The 15,327-nt window shown below is 40.4% G+C and overlaps 1 protein-coding gene across 2 annotated transcripts; it reads left to right on the top strand.

Moving 5' to 3' along the window:
- The first annotated feature begins 2,742 nt into the window (after positions 1-2,742).
- On the top strand, positions 2,743-5,869 carry LOC121705315. 2 transcript variants are annotated; one of them, XM_042086228.1, is made up of 6 exons: positions 2,743-2,967; positions 3,148-3,287; positions 3,926-4,238; positions 4,377-4,589; positions 5,072-5,326; positions 5,408-5,869. In XM_042086228.1, the coding sequence occupies exons 3-6, from the start codon at positions 4,125-4,127 to the stop codon at positions 5,507-5,509; spliced, it is 684 nt and encodes a 227-aa protein (XP_041942162.1). In that variant the 5' UTR covers positions 2,743-2,967; positions 3,148-3,287; positions 3,926-4,124; the 3' UTR covers positions 5,510-5,869. The 2 variants fall into 2 exon arrangements, with proteins under 2 accessions (XP_041942162.1, XP_041942163.1); XM_042086229.1 differs by having other exon boundaries at positions 3,148-4,238.
- The last annotated feature ends 9,458 nt before the right edge of the window (positions 5,870-15,327 follow it).

The following is a 15,327-nucleotide window of genomic DNA, read 5'->3' as shown; positions in this document are numbered from 1 at the left end:
TTAGAGGGCTGACTCGGCTTCTAAAAGTGCCGCGAAGGGGGGAGTTGAGAGGAGGATACCAACAGAGTTTTTAAGACTTTCGAACAAAACACAATTGTTTTTTAATTTGAATTTGCAAATACCAGATATAGTGACATCAGGTCAAGCTTTAAAAGAAGCACAAAAATCGGCAGATACAAAAGAAAAAAGAAAATGGAAATATTGTAAAAAGAATAATGATGATTTGTGGCTACATACTCCAACAGGCAAGCCTGTTCTACCAAAATCATGTTTTTTTTTATAGTTGCTAAGATCACTCATAGTTTAGATCATGCGAGTGCAACAGCTATGGTAAAAACAATAGAACAACTTTATTTTGCACCAGGATTCACCACCGCGGCAGCTGCTTACTGTGATAGGTGCATTACCTGTTAAACATAACACCGCTCCCACAGTGAGAACCCAAGGAGGGCATCACCCACCACCATCAGACCCGTTTGAATATATTATAATGGATTTTATTCAATTGATCAATTAACAAAATGCAAAAGTTATGAATATTGCCTTGTAATTGTAGATATGTTTTCAAAATGGCCAGAATGTTAATGGAATGTTGAAAGATAAATTGACTAAAATAATGGGATGGAATTGGTTGACTGCTCTACCTTTGGCTCTCCTCTACCTCAGAGGCCGTGCATCAAGATCAAAAGGTTTAAGCCCATTTGAGATTTTGACTGCCCGTCCCATACCAATTCCAGGTTTACCTAATCCTAACCTAATGTAGTTGGTACCTTGTCTGGTTACATGCGAGAACTGATTGCTGCTCTATCTCTTCTGTTTCTCAACAGGTGGCGTCAGCTTTGCCTCAAAGTTTTCTGGATACATACCCAGTGCTTGTTAAGGACTTTCGAAGAAAACGCTGGAATGAAGAACGGTGGCGCGTATCAAGTTCTGTTGTCTACACCTACTGCAGTGAGAATTGCGGAAAGAGACTCTTGGATTCATTTGTCACACTGCAGAGTGGTGAAAGAACTGGAACATTATCTCAACGGATTGTGACTTTATGCTTGAGGTTGACCAGTGGAGGTTTTGGCAAACTTCGCCAGTAGGCCTTTGGATATATGTTCCATCGGGGATAAGGGAAGTGTTGCAAGACCCTGCTGTTTTAACCTGCATTACAACTAGAAAATATTGGACTGCAAATGAAGGGAAGTATGCTCTGATTGTTACACATTTTACTAAGTACACATGTGAAGTCATTCCTCTGAGGGTAGGGAAATCAATTAGTGTGGTACACCAGTGTCCATTAAAATTAGTGGATTCAACCATCCATCATCCAAATCAGTGGTGGATATTAAAAGTAGAAACAAGATATCAGTATACATTAAATTAGCACTGTTTTATTTCCAGTTTAGCTAGATATTTTTTATTTTTAAGTTTAGCATGTTGACTGACCGGCTGAGGACTTACAGTGCCTCTGGATTTATGGCTTCTAACAAGCGTCCGCGTCTTTTCTCATTAGATGAGATAGTATTGATGTGCATCCACCATGTTTTGACGTCAGTGACGATCATATTGATGTAAGAAAATGACAAAATAAAAACATGAAAGTGTAATATATATTTAACGTTAGCATCATCCCGTTTGTCATGAATGCCTCTCTGGCATAAAAAAATCACTGTCACTGATAAAGTCTGTTTGAGTTTAGCTAGCACCAGCAAAATATAGGCATAATTCAGTGATGGGTCATGGCCTAATTAACAATAAAGTTTATGATAAACCCATACCAGGTTTATTTGCAGTTATATCTTAACACATAACATTAACATTACTCCTTTCTGGCATGTACAGTAAAGTTAACATTATCGTTATCCCACTTACAGTTATTGCAAACTACTACTTATGTATCTGTTTCACAATGAGTTTTTATGTTGACTAATAACCAAAGCGGGAACCACCGTTGTGTTTTCTGCTTATGGATGTCAGGAAAATGTATTTGTGTACAAGTAGGCCAATGTCTCGTCATCTTTGTGATTACAAAAAAATAGCCTGTTAATTTGCTACCTTCACTGAGGTAACGTACGTTAGTCTGAGACTCGTAATGTTAGCACAGGATAGGTTGAAGGTTAGTGAACGAGTGCAACAGGTTCAATATCATCAACTGATCAAGTTTAGATAAATTATATAACATGATGTGCATGTAAAACAAAACGTAAATCTATGTCAGGTTTAACAGTCCCTGTTATTGGTGACATGCTCAAATGAGTCACGGTTTAATGCGCTATGCTTCTGGCCTACGTTAGTTCATATCCTCATCATTTTTTAGCTGTAAGGCTCAACTGTCTAGCTAAATCCCAAATAAGTGCAAGATATGCCAGTCTATTTCAATGAAATCAGTACTCATATAGTATCTTGTTTCCCAGCTTCTAATACAGAAATGTGAACCATATTTATAACTTTTTGTTAGTGAAAGACTTTGAGACTGTAAGTGAGTAGGCCTATGGCCGTCTATGGGAAACATGAATATATAATTCTTAATGGGTCATATATCATTTGAAAGAGCCGTTTCTAATCTTTAAACTGAAAGAAACTTACAATTGACACTTTTCATTAGATTTTTAGTTATTCTTGGTTATTTGAAATGTTTCTCAAATTACACTTTTCTCTTAGAATTCCCAGGAGCATTGTTGTAGAATTCCATTGGGGTATAGAGGGTTAAACAGATAGTTTAAACCAAAGATTCTAGAGCGGAGCAAGATAGATCAGTTAGGTCATAGGCATGAAGTACGTTCTGAGCCTGACAGGGCGCCATTTTAATAAGCTCAGCGCAAAATTTCATAATACAGTTCCAATTCTATGAGCCCACCTGAACAGCGGTTTTTAACGTTACCAGCTGTTTTTTTTTTCTTTCTCGGTAATGAACTGCAAGAACTGACAGTGTGAAAGGCCCGATTGATCTTTTTCCAAGGTTACACTGAATAAGGAGAGGTAAATAGGCCTATTATTTAGACAGAAGTAGCTATTGCACTGGTAAATAGATCACATAATTCCCATTGAGAGACTGTATAGCCTACTGATAAGCTAGCTAGCAGGCAAACTAACTTAGCTAATGTTAGTTATACACTCTTAGAATTTGGAGGGCCTCCAGTCACTCTACTTGTCTAGTAGGTTCTTGGGAGAACCTTTCATAGTTCGTGTTGGTTGGAAGTTCCTGGATGAACCAGAATGTGCCGTGCGCGAGCTGGACATTTGAAATTTCGTCAGTTGGTTTGTCAGAGCCTCCTGAGTTTACAACAAACTATCTGCAGGTGGGTAATGGTGTCTATTTATAGTTAAATATTTATAAAGTTATGACATATTGATACATGGTGAGCCCATTCAAGTGTCGATAACAAGTGTTTTCAAAGCGTCGCGGTGTTTAGGCTACGTTTACAGTTTAGGTCTTTGATGGCTAACGTATCATTTTTACCGCTAGCAATTCCTGTTCATTGTTTTTTTGATTGTTAGTTGCATATTTATTAGCTAGCTCTAGTAATGAAATTCATTTGAATGACATTGAGATAAGATTTCTATTTTTACTTCTCATTCGGTTTATAAAGTTATATCTCCATTGAGCCCATTATAGCCTACTATTAAAGTTACACTTTGGCTCCACAATGCTAGCCATAAAGTTAGTTGTATCGCTAGCATGAGGTTTTTTGTTTACCTGTCGTCAGACAGCATTTTAAATATTACCAAGATGTTCACGTGTGTAAGAGTTTAAGATTGGGATAAAGTAGGCTATATTGTGAATGTTAAACCTCTAGAGTAACTATTTGGAAACATGTTTAGATAGCTCTTGAAGTGAACGTTACCTTGCGTGCTATTACTGTAAACCCAATAGGAAACCCACACATGCTAGCTCGCTAGCTAAATGTACTAACTTGATCCTATTTGCATTTTGCAGGTATCCCTCAAGTAAAATGTATAACAACAGTTGTTCTGCGCTGGTTGCTAAGTACAATTTCCTCCGGGATCGCACAGGGAAAGGCTATCTAAGTCTTACTTGTTAATCCTCGTAATTTGTAGTTTTTGTAAGAGCATCACAATTTTTTATATAAGTAAGCATTGTTGATTTTCTTATTAAACAGGAATCGTGGCATCAAATGTTAAAAAATAAATTTAAAAAAGAACGAAGACCCTTGGTGTTCATTCCTGAGATTCAACAAAAAAAGACCTCAAGCAAAACTCCGCCAGAAACAACATCCACTGCTATAATGGTAATGGACTTAACTGGGAAACCCACCAAAATGTAACATTGTCCAGGATCTCAGGATCCTGTTTCATGTGTTCTTTCTTTCATAAAATATTGTGCTGACATCATTACTATTAGTACTTCACTTTTTTGTCACTGGCAGACTGTAGATGGAACTAGCACTATTGGAGAGGATGCCATCAGCCTTGGATGCCACCGGGAAAAGATGCACGCTGAGTGCCATAAAAAACACCCAAATCTGTCTATTCTACAAGACAAAATGGCCCGAACTAGGGTAGAGAGAACAGTATACTTAGAAAACCATTCGACAATGGAGACCCTTGACGAGTACCCTGCACTGCGATTTCCAGTAATAGTGAGTATGATTTCACTCCCCTCACTGTCACTTTGTTAACTTGCAAACTGTCACGTTTCCCCTGTAGTCTGTGAGCCTGATTTGGCCCATCGGTATGCTACCACTTTCAGACATAATTCCTAGAAAATTAATGGGACATTTACACACAGATATTACACGACACGGGTGTGCCGTCCTTGAGTTAGAAGAACATGCTAAAGTATTACATTGGTGTTAGCTTTTCTTTCTTTTTTGTGCTATAGGCCTAATTATGTTCATTATAAGCCTGAGGTGGTATTTATTACATAAGGTAAAAAACGTAACATATATTTCCCCATAAAACTTCCTCAGATGATTATTAACATTAAGGCAACATTTTTTTTTTGTATTTTGCAAGTTTTCTAAAACGTGCAAATGACACATCATAATATATGCAATAATTATCTATTATTTATGCACGTATTTCATATATTTATTTGTGTGTTTTTGTGTGTTATTAAAAGCTTCTTGCAGAAACAAACCACCAGCTTGATGTTGACGTTGATCGCAGCATTATGTCAGGAATAGGAATTGTAGCAAGAAAAATTATAGAAGAATGCCAACGACGAGCCACAGGACGGGATCTCTTTAAAATGTATGACGATGCCAAGGATGCATTTGTGGAGGAGTCCCACAGAGGTCTTCAGGTGATTCTCGCCACATTGCTCCTGCCACATTTATTCAGGGAGGACCCCAATGCCATTTATCTCATCAACAAGGTATGGTTTATTGTCAGTAGGTTAAAATGCTGTCTTGATACGTCTCAGCAGTTTCCTGTAACATTTTTTGTTCTGCCCTAGGACCCAGAGGTTCCAATGCCGGTACTAATCATTACCGGAAACCCCTTCTTGGAGGCTACGTTTGGTGTGCGTCTGGACAGATATCCTCACCCACAAAGTTGATATCTATTGTGATAACGTGACTTCTATGATACCGTGCTGCACACCCCTAATCAATACTCCTGACCTTGGTTGAAAGATTACAGAAGCTAGGTTTATCTTTAACAATATCCTGGGTAACATATGCTATCACCAGTTAATACTATTTTTCCACATAATAGAATCTGCATAATTTGAAAGCCTGGTCACTACCACTGCTAGCTTGTGTGGCTAGTTATTTTGCTTAGTTACACTCTGCTTTATGAAAAAGCTTCGTATGTCCCCTTTCTTCTTCTTGGGTGGCATAGATCTACACACCACAAAAAGGGGTTTGTATGTATGCTGAAGGGAAAAGGGAATATTAAAATGTTTCACTCTGGCCTTTTATGGGGTAGGCCTATGTATTGACAGACAGCCCTGGTAACTTACCGTTGTTGTTGACACACCTGCTCGCTTGACTACCAGTGCAAGAATAAAGCAATGTGTGTGCAGCATGCGTGTCAGATAACCCTTCCCCCTCCCCCTCGGGTTTTCAGCCAATCAAATGACGACGTTTCTTGTACTGTCGTGCTGGCTGTCGGAATGATCAGCAGCACAAATGAGTTCGCTAAAATATTGGTGGGGACAATTTTGTCATCTTAAAATATTGGTTAGGACTAGTCATGAGCATCCCACCCTAAATCTACGCCCATGACTTAATTTGTGCAATTAGGCTATATGTTAATAAAACAATTTGCTTGAGTGATAAAATAGCTGTAGTCCTATTATTTAGGCCTACTCATCTAGGCCTACTGTAAATCCTCAAATTTTGCAGGGGTCTTTTCTTTACTTATAGGCTGCGTAAGTGTTGGGGGTCCAGAGGGGAAATGTTTTGTGTGTTTCTGTGGTAACATTTTAATTCTTATGATTAATATTGTCCATTAAAAGTTTGTATGTTTTAGTATTTGCACACTCATGACATAGCACACATTGCACACATTCAGTCTGCTGTCAGGGAAAATGTCTTGGAGAGTATCTCCAGGCCTGTAGATGGCACCCTGGGAGGGAGGGACTGGGATGGGGGCAGGTACCATATAGCTGGCAGAGAAGAAGGAATTTTGAATGCCAGTGTGCAACACCTGAACCTTGCCTTGTCCGTTCTCTTTGTATTTTAAGGTATGTGTCATTTTATTCTTAATGTTGCCATCTAAGGTTATTTTGTAGAAATTGCTGGTTAATGTGTTGAATGATCCTGATGATTCTTATTAAATAAAAAAGTAAATGTTGATTCAAGCAAATGTTTGTTTGCCACCATTAACCATGTGGCCATGGCTTTTAGTGAGCTAAATGTTTATTCTCACCACATGTATATTCTTATAAAAGGGGTTAATGCTGTAAATGTGTGTGTTAATCAATTTAATGTTGAGTGTGTTTGAACATTGTTAAACATGTTTGAATAGTTAAGTATTGATGCTTAAAGTATTTTAATTAATAAATGGAATGCCAGTGTGCAACACCTGAACCTTGCCTTGTCCGTTCTCTTTGTATTTTAAGATCAAGCAAGAGGACGTGGTTGTGCCGTGCCCCAAGCTCCCCTAGACTTGGAGGCCGGTAATATAAGCACATGCCTTTATTTAATTGAGCATTATTTACTTTTTATTATAGGCTGCACAATTGTGAATCTTAAGCCTCTCGCAAGCTCAAAAGAGGGCAGCACGCGACTGATCTTGAGAGCGACGTGAGACCCGTGGTGTAAATATTAAAGGAGAATTCCGGTGTGATATTGACCAAAAGTGTATTGAAAAATGATACCGAGTGTGAACGTATGTCTCATAGCCCATCTCGGCTTGTCCCCTGCACTCCAAAATCTGGCACTAGTTAGCCGATGCTACCAACAGCTTTTTCAATAGTGGTGCTAGCCATGCAAATAAATCACTGTTTTACACCCATTTACGAGGCTCAATGTATCTCCACACTTCATTGGTAGACTTCCGAGGGCCCTGACATTTAAAACGAGACATTGATAACTTTGAAAAAGCACTGGTAGTTTACTTACAAGACGATTTATACAGACAGTATCTTCACGAAGTTTAGCGTTTGCAGCCATCTTGAATTTAGTCACGATAAGTCGAGCAACGAGTAAGAATGAACAGGTATGATAAGGGATCAGATTCCAAAAATAATTTAGTGGAAATGCATGAATCCATGCATTTCCACTGAATTCCACGTTCACACTCGGTATCATTTTTCAATACACTTTAGGTCAATATCACACCAGAATTCTCCTTTAACTTTCAGTGTTTTACGATGTCTTTGTAAATTAGGCCTACGTTTAATTAAAAAGTGTTTCTTGCGTGGTTCATTCTCTCATTCCCTCTCCAAAATGTTCCTGTTCTAGGCTGATCAAGTGCATGAACCCAGCATTGGTGTGCGCATCACATGAATCACAATTGAGACAATAGATTGACCATCTTGTACAACTGCAAAGCCTTATCATAGGCATGTCACATTCATGACATGAGAAATGGAAATTATAGAACGAAAATGACAAATTGACAGTTGGCTAAACGTTTTAAACTTGCGCAAAACTGATGAACCCGGTTCGTCGCATAAATCAAAACACAAATTGAAGCAACACTGACCATTGGACAATCCTACCACAAAACCTTTCCATAGGCATTCAACGTTTATGACATAGCCTAAGAAGTGGATTATGAACGCATTTCATCACACCTGACAATTAAACGGAGCTGTGGCTTTTCGCGATTTGACTGATTCTTGAGGTTTCAGCGCAGTGTTGACTTGCATGCGCGTCTTTTTAAGATGGTGAGCGTAAACGAAGGAAAGCCCTCTAATCGGACGGGCAAGACTGACAAGTAGACCGTGCCGTCCGTGGCTTCGCGTAGGCCTATGTCAAACAGATGCTTTCTCTTCGATCTCCACAAATTAAGCTACAGTTAATTCCTTAGCCGTTTGAATAAATTTGCGTTTGCGATTAAACAACGCGACAGACAACGTTGTGTTAAATAGGGTAGGCCTAATACTAACTTTGTTAGTTTGTCAATGTAAAATTGATACATTCAAGTTGACTTTGCAAAGTTGTGTAGGCTACCGCGCCAGTTGAAGTCTGCATGAACAGTTATTGCACAAGCCACCGTTTTGATTTGCTTAGGGGAGATGCAGGCTGAACCCGTTTGAGGGAGAGAGGCGCAGGGAGAGAATGCGTGTTGTAGCCTACACTACGCACATCTCTATGAAATAATGTAGCCTGTCAAGGCTAATCCATATTTTAAATATGCAATCATGGAGACAAAAATAGGCTATATGAATAGGCCTAGGCCTAATGCAGGAATGGACGTTACAGTTATTCAGTGTAACGAATTAATGAAATTTAAATGTAGGCCTAGGCTACCTTTAGACTATGCTACTTCGTTTCCCAACAAAGTAACGAAATTACATTAACGACGCTATAGGCTGACACCAGACATAATTTCACTGCTTTTCTTACTTCCAGTAACTATATGCATGTGACAATAAACTTCCTTGTATCCCAAACATAGGTCTATTGAACTTAGTTTTGGTGCATGATGGACAGATGTCAGTGCCCTAGCCTAATTTACCCTCGGAAATAATTCGACATTGTCTTTATACAATATATTTAACTGGTCTAGGCATGGTGTGGTCTATTTGGGTTTCTCGTAATTTCAACATACAGCTTTAAAGAACAAATGTTGATAACATTTTAGGATCAGCGCCATAGGATTCCCACGGTAGCCAGCGTCTGTGACGACACCTGAGCTTATTAAAATGGCGCCCGTAGAGTCATAGAATGCACTTCAACATATCCAACGTATTTTCCAGCCAGTAATCCATCTTGCGCGTAGTGCTCTAGAATCTTTGGTTTAAACTATCCACCTATTTAACTGTTCAGCCATTCCAACTATATTAAACCACCACCAACATAGCAACCAACTCAAATACCCTAGCAATAGCCTAGCAACCATGTCAAATACCCTAGCAACAGCCTAGCAACCACCTCCACAGTTACAACCTAGCAACCAGTATAGCAACCGATGTGTTTAACCTTGCAACCAGCATAGCAACCACCACAACTAACCTAGCAACAGCCTAGCAACCACCTCAAGTACCCTAGCAATAGCATAGCAACCACCATAACTACCCTAGCAACAGCCTAACAACCATGTGAAATACCCTAGCAACAGCCTAGCAACCACTTCTTCAGTTACAACCTAGCAACCAATGAGATTAACCTAGCAACCAGCATAGCAACCACCATAACTAACCCTAGCAACAGCCTAGCAACCACGTCAAGTACTCTAGCATCAGCCTAGCAACCATGTCAAATACCCTAGCAACAGCCTAGCAACCACTTCCACAGTTACAATCTACCAACCAATATAGCAACCAACATGTTTATCTTAGCAACCAGCATAGCAACCACCATAACTACCCTAGCAAAAGCCTAGCAACCACCTCAAGCACCCTAGCAACAGCCTAGCAACCTAGCTAAGTAACATGATTAGCATAGTTAACCCTCTGAGATCGCGGTCCCCCTGGGGGGACTTTTTAAACTGTTCCAGACACACGTGAAGCTCCGCGAGTTTTTTGTCCAATAAACATATGTGACCCTGCAAGGCGAAACCAGTCGTATTGCGCACGGTGCTATTTTGAGAAAATCCATGATAAACAAACGTACAGGTTAAAGTTGAATTTCACGTTTTCACATAATTCGACAGTATACAGTCTACACCAGGCTTGGAATTTCACCATTCTGGGGGCAAGGCCACTTGGCCTTCAGTTGGGCATATTTGGTGGGGGGCACAAAGGCCACATGTCAGGGCACCAAGGCCAAAGTTAACTATAGCATATAAAAATGATCAAAGTTGTATTTAGCCTATTCACTGCAGTAGACCTGCATCACTGTATGAAACATGACAAAAACATGAAAAATGACATATTACATAGAACTGTAAATCTTCTGATCATCTAATAATTACAGATATCTAGGCTACATATAACAGTTATTTTATATTTGGCCTGCTATGAAATCATGTATTGAACAATTTAAGCACAGCTCAGCTTTAAGAAACTCAAATAGCCTAGATGCATGCTTAGCATTTTGTGATCATTAAGGCTACTTTCACAAACTGTTAGTCAGCCGTCCTCTGATTTACCAATATCTAGGCGATATTTGTAACATTTATTTTGTATTTGGCCCATTATGAAATCATGTGGAACAATTTAAACACATTGTAAAACTTAAAGCCCAAATTTGGAGACATCCATGCATGTCGAAATGAACTGCAAATTCGAAACTGGATTACTCTGGAACAGCTAACTGTACAGGGGACTGTTTTACACCTTTGTGTTCGGTAAGGTCTGCTGTTTATTCTTATATATGGTTTGTCATGTGTTAAAAGAAGGGTTCGTGAAGTATTCCACCGATATGAATGGGTGGGGAGATCATGGACGCAAAACCTTCAGTAGAATGTATGATTAAATTGAATTATATTATTTACTTTTATCGCGAACCGTTCAACACAGCAATTATCGGCTAACATCGTTTAAAAGCTGAGAAAAAGCTCTTTCATGTGATACTTGTGATGTCTGTGTGATGATGAGTAGGCTACTTCGCGAGTAGTTAAACTGAGAAGAATGGGTTAATTTGGACGCACTTTCTTTCTTGCACTGTCACTTTCTCCACTGCGTAAAAGACTAAATTAATTTGCGCTGTGAATGCTAAGATTATTTTGACAGGCCACAGGCTAAATAAAAATCGCTATTAGTAGGACGCAAAGCAGAATATTGAAAGAAGGGGGCACCAAGGCCACCATGGCCTGTAAACCTCTGATTTTCAAAGGGGCATCACGGCCAACGCAAGGGGCTACGACGGCCATGGCCGTCGTGGCCACCGTGAAATTCCTACCCTGGTCTACACTTTCATATTGTAAACAAATTTCACACATAAACATACGTTTTGACTGTTAAACCCTTACTTTATTTAGGTGAAGATTCAACACATTAGCAGTCATTCCCTTTCTCCACGCCACTATAAGGTTTTACGGTAGGGTATGGTAGAGCTAATTTACTCATTAGGCTACTCATTACTCGTTACTCAATGTGTCAGCTCTATATTGTTCTTGGCAGATGTAACCGGATATGAATGTGAAAGACTTGTCTTTCAGGGCACGAATGGTCAAAGGCACGAACTTTTAGAAATATCCAGGCGTCATTTTAGGGACCAGGAGAAGTTTTCCATTGAAGTAGGCTGGCACATTTTAAAAGTAGGCTAGGCTATACACAATCTGTGTACACAGAACTTCCTCTCCCCTTACTTCCCCCGAAATAACATTAATTATATTCTATAGTGACACCTTATGACCGTTCCAGGTATTAACTAGGGGGCAGAAAAGACTCATTGCACGGTTGAAACTATGGTTGAAACTGCATAGTCAGTCATCCGCTTTAAAGTCACACTACTGTAAGGCTAATCATAGCTGTGCACGTGACCATTTACTTAAAAAGGTGATTTTCTCCTCTTCTGGCATATCGTGACCGGAGAACCATGCCAAATTTGGATGCGGTTAACTTGGCGATACTTTTTGCAATACCCTCGATATACATATCGTTGGAAAGCTTAGTTTATGGCCAATATTGTGTGAGTACAATAACTTAATTTTGTAGATTTTACCAAAACGACTGGTTTCGCCTTGCAGGGTCACATATGAGTAACACCACTAGAAATGTATCGATTGCGCTTTGTAAAGAGAATAAATAAAACGTTTACGTTTTTCAGTAGTTTAGCCAGCAACAGGCTGATACTGACACACCCCTCAGCTATTCAGATGGTCTGGGAGACAACTTGTGTCTGGCAAGTGTTGGAAGATTAACCCACACAAGGTCACCTGCTTCATAAGCATTGTGCCTCATGTGGTGGTCATAGTAATACTTCTGTTTAGCACCTGCCGCCGCTGTGTTGTTTGCTACCATATTAAATGCAGAATAAAGTCTGTGTCTCACAGCCGTGGCGTATTCACCAGGCGTTCCAGGTGTCGCTGTTGGCAAGTCCCCAAGAATGATATCTGCTGGCAAACAAGCTTCTCTACCATGAGTCAGAAAGAAAGGAGTGTGGTTAGTTGATGAATGCACACTTGTATTATATGCAAACTCAACATGGCATAGATGATCATCCCATTCACCCCCTTTGGTGTAGAGGAATTTGGCTATCTGGTCTTTAATAGAACGGTTAGCTCTCTCTACCATACCATCTGACATGGGATGATAGGCGGTTGTCCGTGTCTTGTGAATTCCTAGGTGTGTGCATAACTCTTTGACCAAATCTGAGTCGAACTAGCGTCCCTAATCTGTGTGCAGACTCTACTAATGTAGTCCTCAAACAAGCATTTTGCAACGGTCGTTGCTTTTTGGTCCGGTAGAGCAAATAAATCCATGTACTTTGTGAAGTAGTCTATTATAACTAGTATATAACAATTGCCCTTGTGACTGAGTGGCAGTTCTGTCAAGTCAGCGGCAATCTTTTCAAAAGGCTTAGTTGTCATTATGTTTTGCATTGGGGCCTGCTGGTGTGGAATCTGCGGCCTGTGTGCCTCACATGCAGTACATTGGAGGCACCACTGAGTAATGTCCCTGCTCATGTGTGGCCAATAACAACGGGTTACTGCATTTTGTAATGTTCTTTTGCAACCAAAATGTCCAGCTAGGGAATGGCCATGTAACATCTCTTAAAGACTTCATTCTGCAACCTAGTCGGGACCACCACTTGACAGACAGGGTTACCTGGTGGGGTCTGACCCTACGACATAATATAGAATCCACAATGACCAGTCTGGGAAACTCTTTCCAGTAGGGACGTAACTCAGGCAGCTCACACTTCAGCTGTGAAAAGGGTGGTCTACTGTCACTCAAGACTTATACGGTGACTGTTTTCAAGACAGGGTCTTATTTTTGAGCATCCTGAAGAGTTTGTCTGTTCAGGTCAAAACTGAATGATTCACTTGGATTCGCCGCAGCAGGCTGTACTGACAAAGCCAACGCAGTAGGTTCTGGTGATGACTGACAATCTGCAGGACTGACGATCTGTGTTTGTACTGAAACTGAGTTCACAGGTATGGTTTCCCTTATAGTCATACTGTCTTCACCCCGACATGGACGCTGTGATAAAGAGTCCGCATTACAGCGTTTGAGACCTTGCTTGTGTTCAATTGTCCAGTCATATGGGTCTATCTCCAGTGCCCATCTTGCTCTGCGTCCAGTTGGATCACAATCCAGGGCCATTTTTCTCAGTCCTATGAGAGGTTTGTGGTCTGTAATGATTCGGAATGGATGGCCTGAGAGATACTGGCGGAAATGTCTTATGGAACACACAAGGGCCCACAGCTCCTGATCAAATGTTGACCATCGTCTCTCGGTGGATGTGAGGGTATGGCTACCATAGGCAATAACGTGTTCCTTGCTGTTCGCCTTTAGCTGTGACAGCACACATCCAATAGATATGTTCAGGCGTCAGTGAAAAGCAAGAATTCTTTAGAGAAATCTGGATATGCCAGAATGGGGGTATGTGTGAGGACATGGCGGAGAGTGTCAAATGCTTTTTGTTCCACATCAGTCCATGAAAAAGGCTTTCCTTTCTGAGTAAGGACATGCAGAGGCTTCGACATCTTGGCAAACTGATGTATAAAACGTCTGTAATAAGAACAGAGTCCTAAGAATGCCCTAACCTCAGTAGGATTCTCTGGTGTTGGCCAATCCCTCACTTTGTCAATATTCTTTGGGTCTGGTTGCACACCTGATGCAGAACATGCCCTAAGAATGTCACATGAGATTGTGCAAAGTCACACTTTGACGGTTTCAATTTAAGGTTTGCGGCTCTGAGACGTTCAAACACCTCCCTCAAATACAGAAAATGAGCAGAGGATTTACTGTACACAATTATATCATCGAGGTACACTAAGCATGTTTTCCAAGACAATACCTGTAGTACCAGCTGCATAAGATGTTGAAATGTTGGGGGTGAATTGACTAATCCCATTGGCATGACTTTAAAATGATAGAGAGAGCGGCCAGTAGTGAATGCCGTTTTTTCTTGGTCTTGTTCGTCGAGCTGAACTTGCCAATAGCCTGATGACAAGTCCATGGTACTGAACACAGCAGAGCCGCCCAGTGCATCTAGGATGTCATCGGTTCTGGGCAAAGGGTGCGCGTCTTTGATTGTGACTGAATTTAGTGCCCTATAGTACAAGGATACAAGGAAGTTTATTGTCACATGCATATAGTTACTGGAAGTAAGAAATGCAGTGAAATTATGTCTGGTGTCCTATTTGTGTAAAGTGGGGTGGGTAAAAAGTGCAGTAGAAGAGGGGTTTAGTAGATTAAGTGGCAAGGGCTGCATAAGAAAGGTGGGGGAGGATTGGAATTGGGGGGGGGGGGCACCAACAAAGGCTAGGCAATCAAGGACATGGGTAGATGGAGGAGAAATCAAAAATAATAAATAAAAAGTTCTATGGAGATGTGCAAAAGTTGGAGAAAGCCAGATATGTGTGTGTGTGTGTGTGTGTTTGACGTGTGATGAAATAAGAAAATAAATAAAAGGTCTGTAGCATAGGGTGAGGGATGTAAAAGTGCTAAAAGTCTTGTAGGTGTGTGTGTGTGTGGGGGGGGGGGGGGTCATGAGTGCTGAGGAGTGAATGAGTGCAAAGTCAGTATAGTGTGAGTTCAGTGTGAGTATAGTCAGAGACTTTCTAATGTGGAGACACAGCACTCAAAAAATACTCCATAGAAATGCATGGGGCTAGTTTGTCACGCCAATATGGCCGTTGTCTACA

The sequence above is a fragment of the Alosa sapidissima genome, chromosome 3, assembly GCF_018492685.1.
Source record: "Alosa sapidissima isolate fAloSap1 chromosome 3, fAloSap1.pri, whole genome shotgun sequence".
Classification (NCBI taxonomy): Eukaryota; Metazoa; Chordata; class Actinopteri; order Clupeiformes; family Clupeidae; genus Alosa; species Alosa sapidissima.
This window is presented reverse-complemented; position numbering and strand designations above follow the sequence as displayed.

Excerpts from the sequence above, each read along its gene's own strand:
- LOC121705315 (XM_042086228.1), top strand. The coding sequence starts at position 4,125 with ATGTTAAAAAATAAATTTAAAAAAGAACGAAGACCCTTGGTGTTCATT. Across the intron at positions 4,239-4,376 it reads CAACATCCACTGCTATAATG|ACTGTAGATGGAACTAGCAC; the intron begins GTAATGGACTTA and ends TGTCACTGGCAG. Across the intron at positions 5,327-5,407 it reads CCATTTATCTCATCAACAAG|GACCCAGAGGTTCCAATGCC; the intron begins GTATGGTTTATT and ends GTTCTGCCCTAG.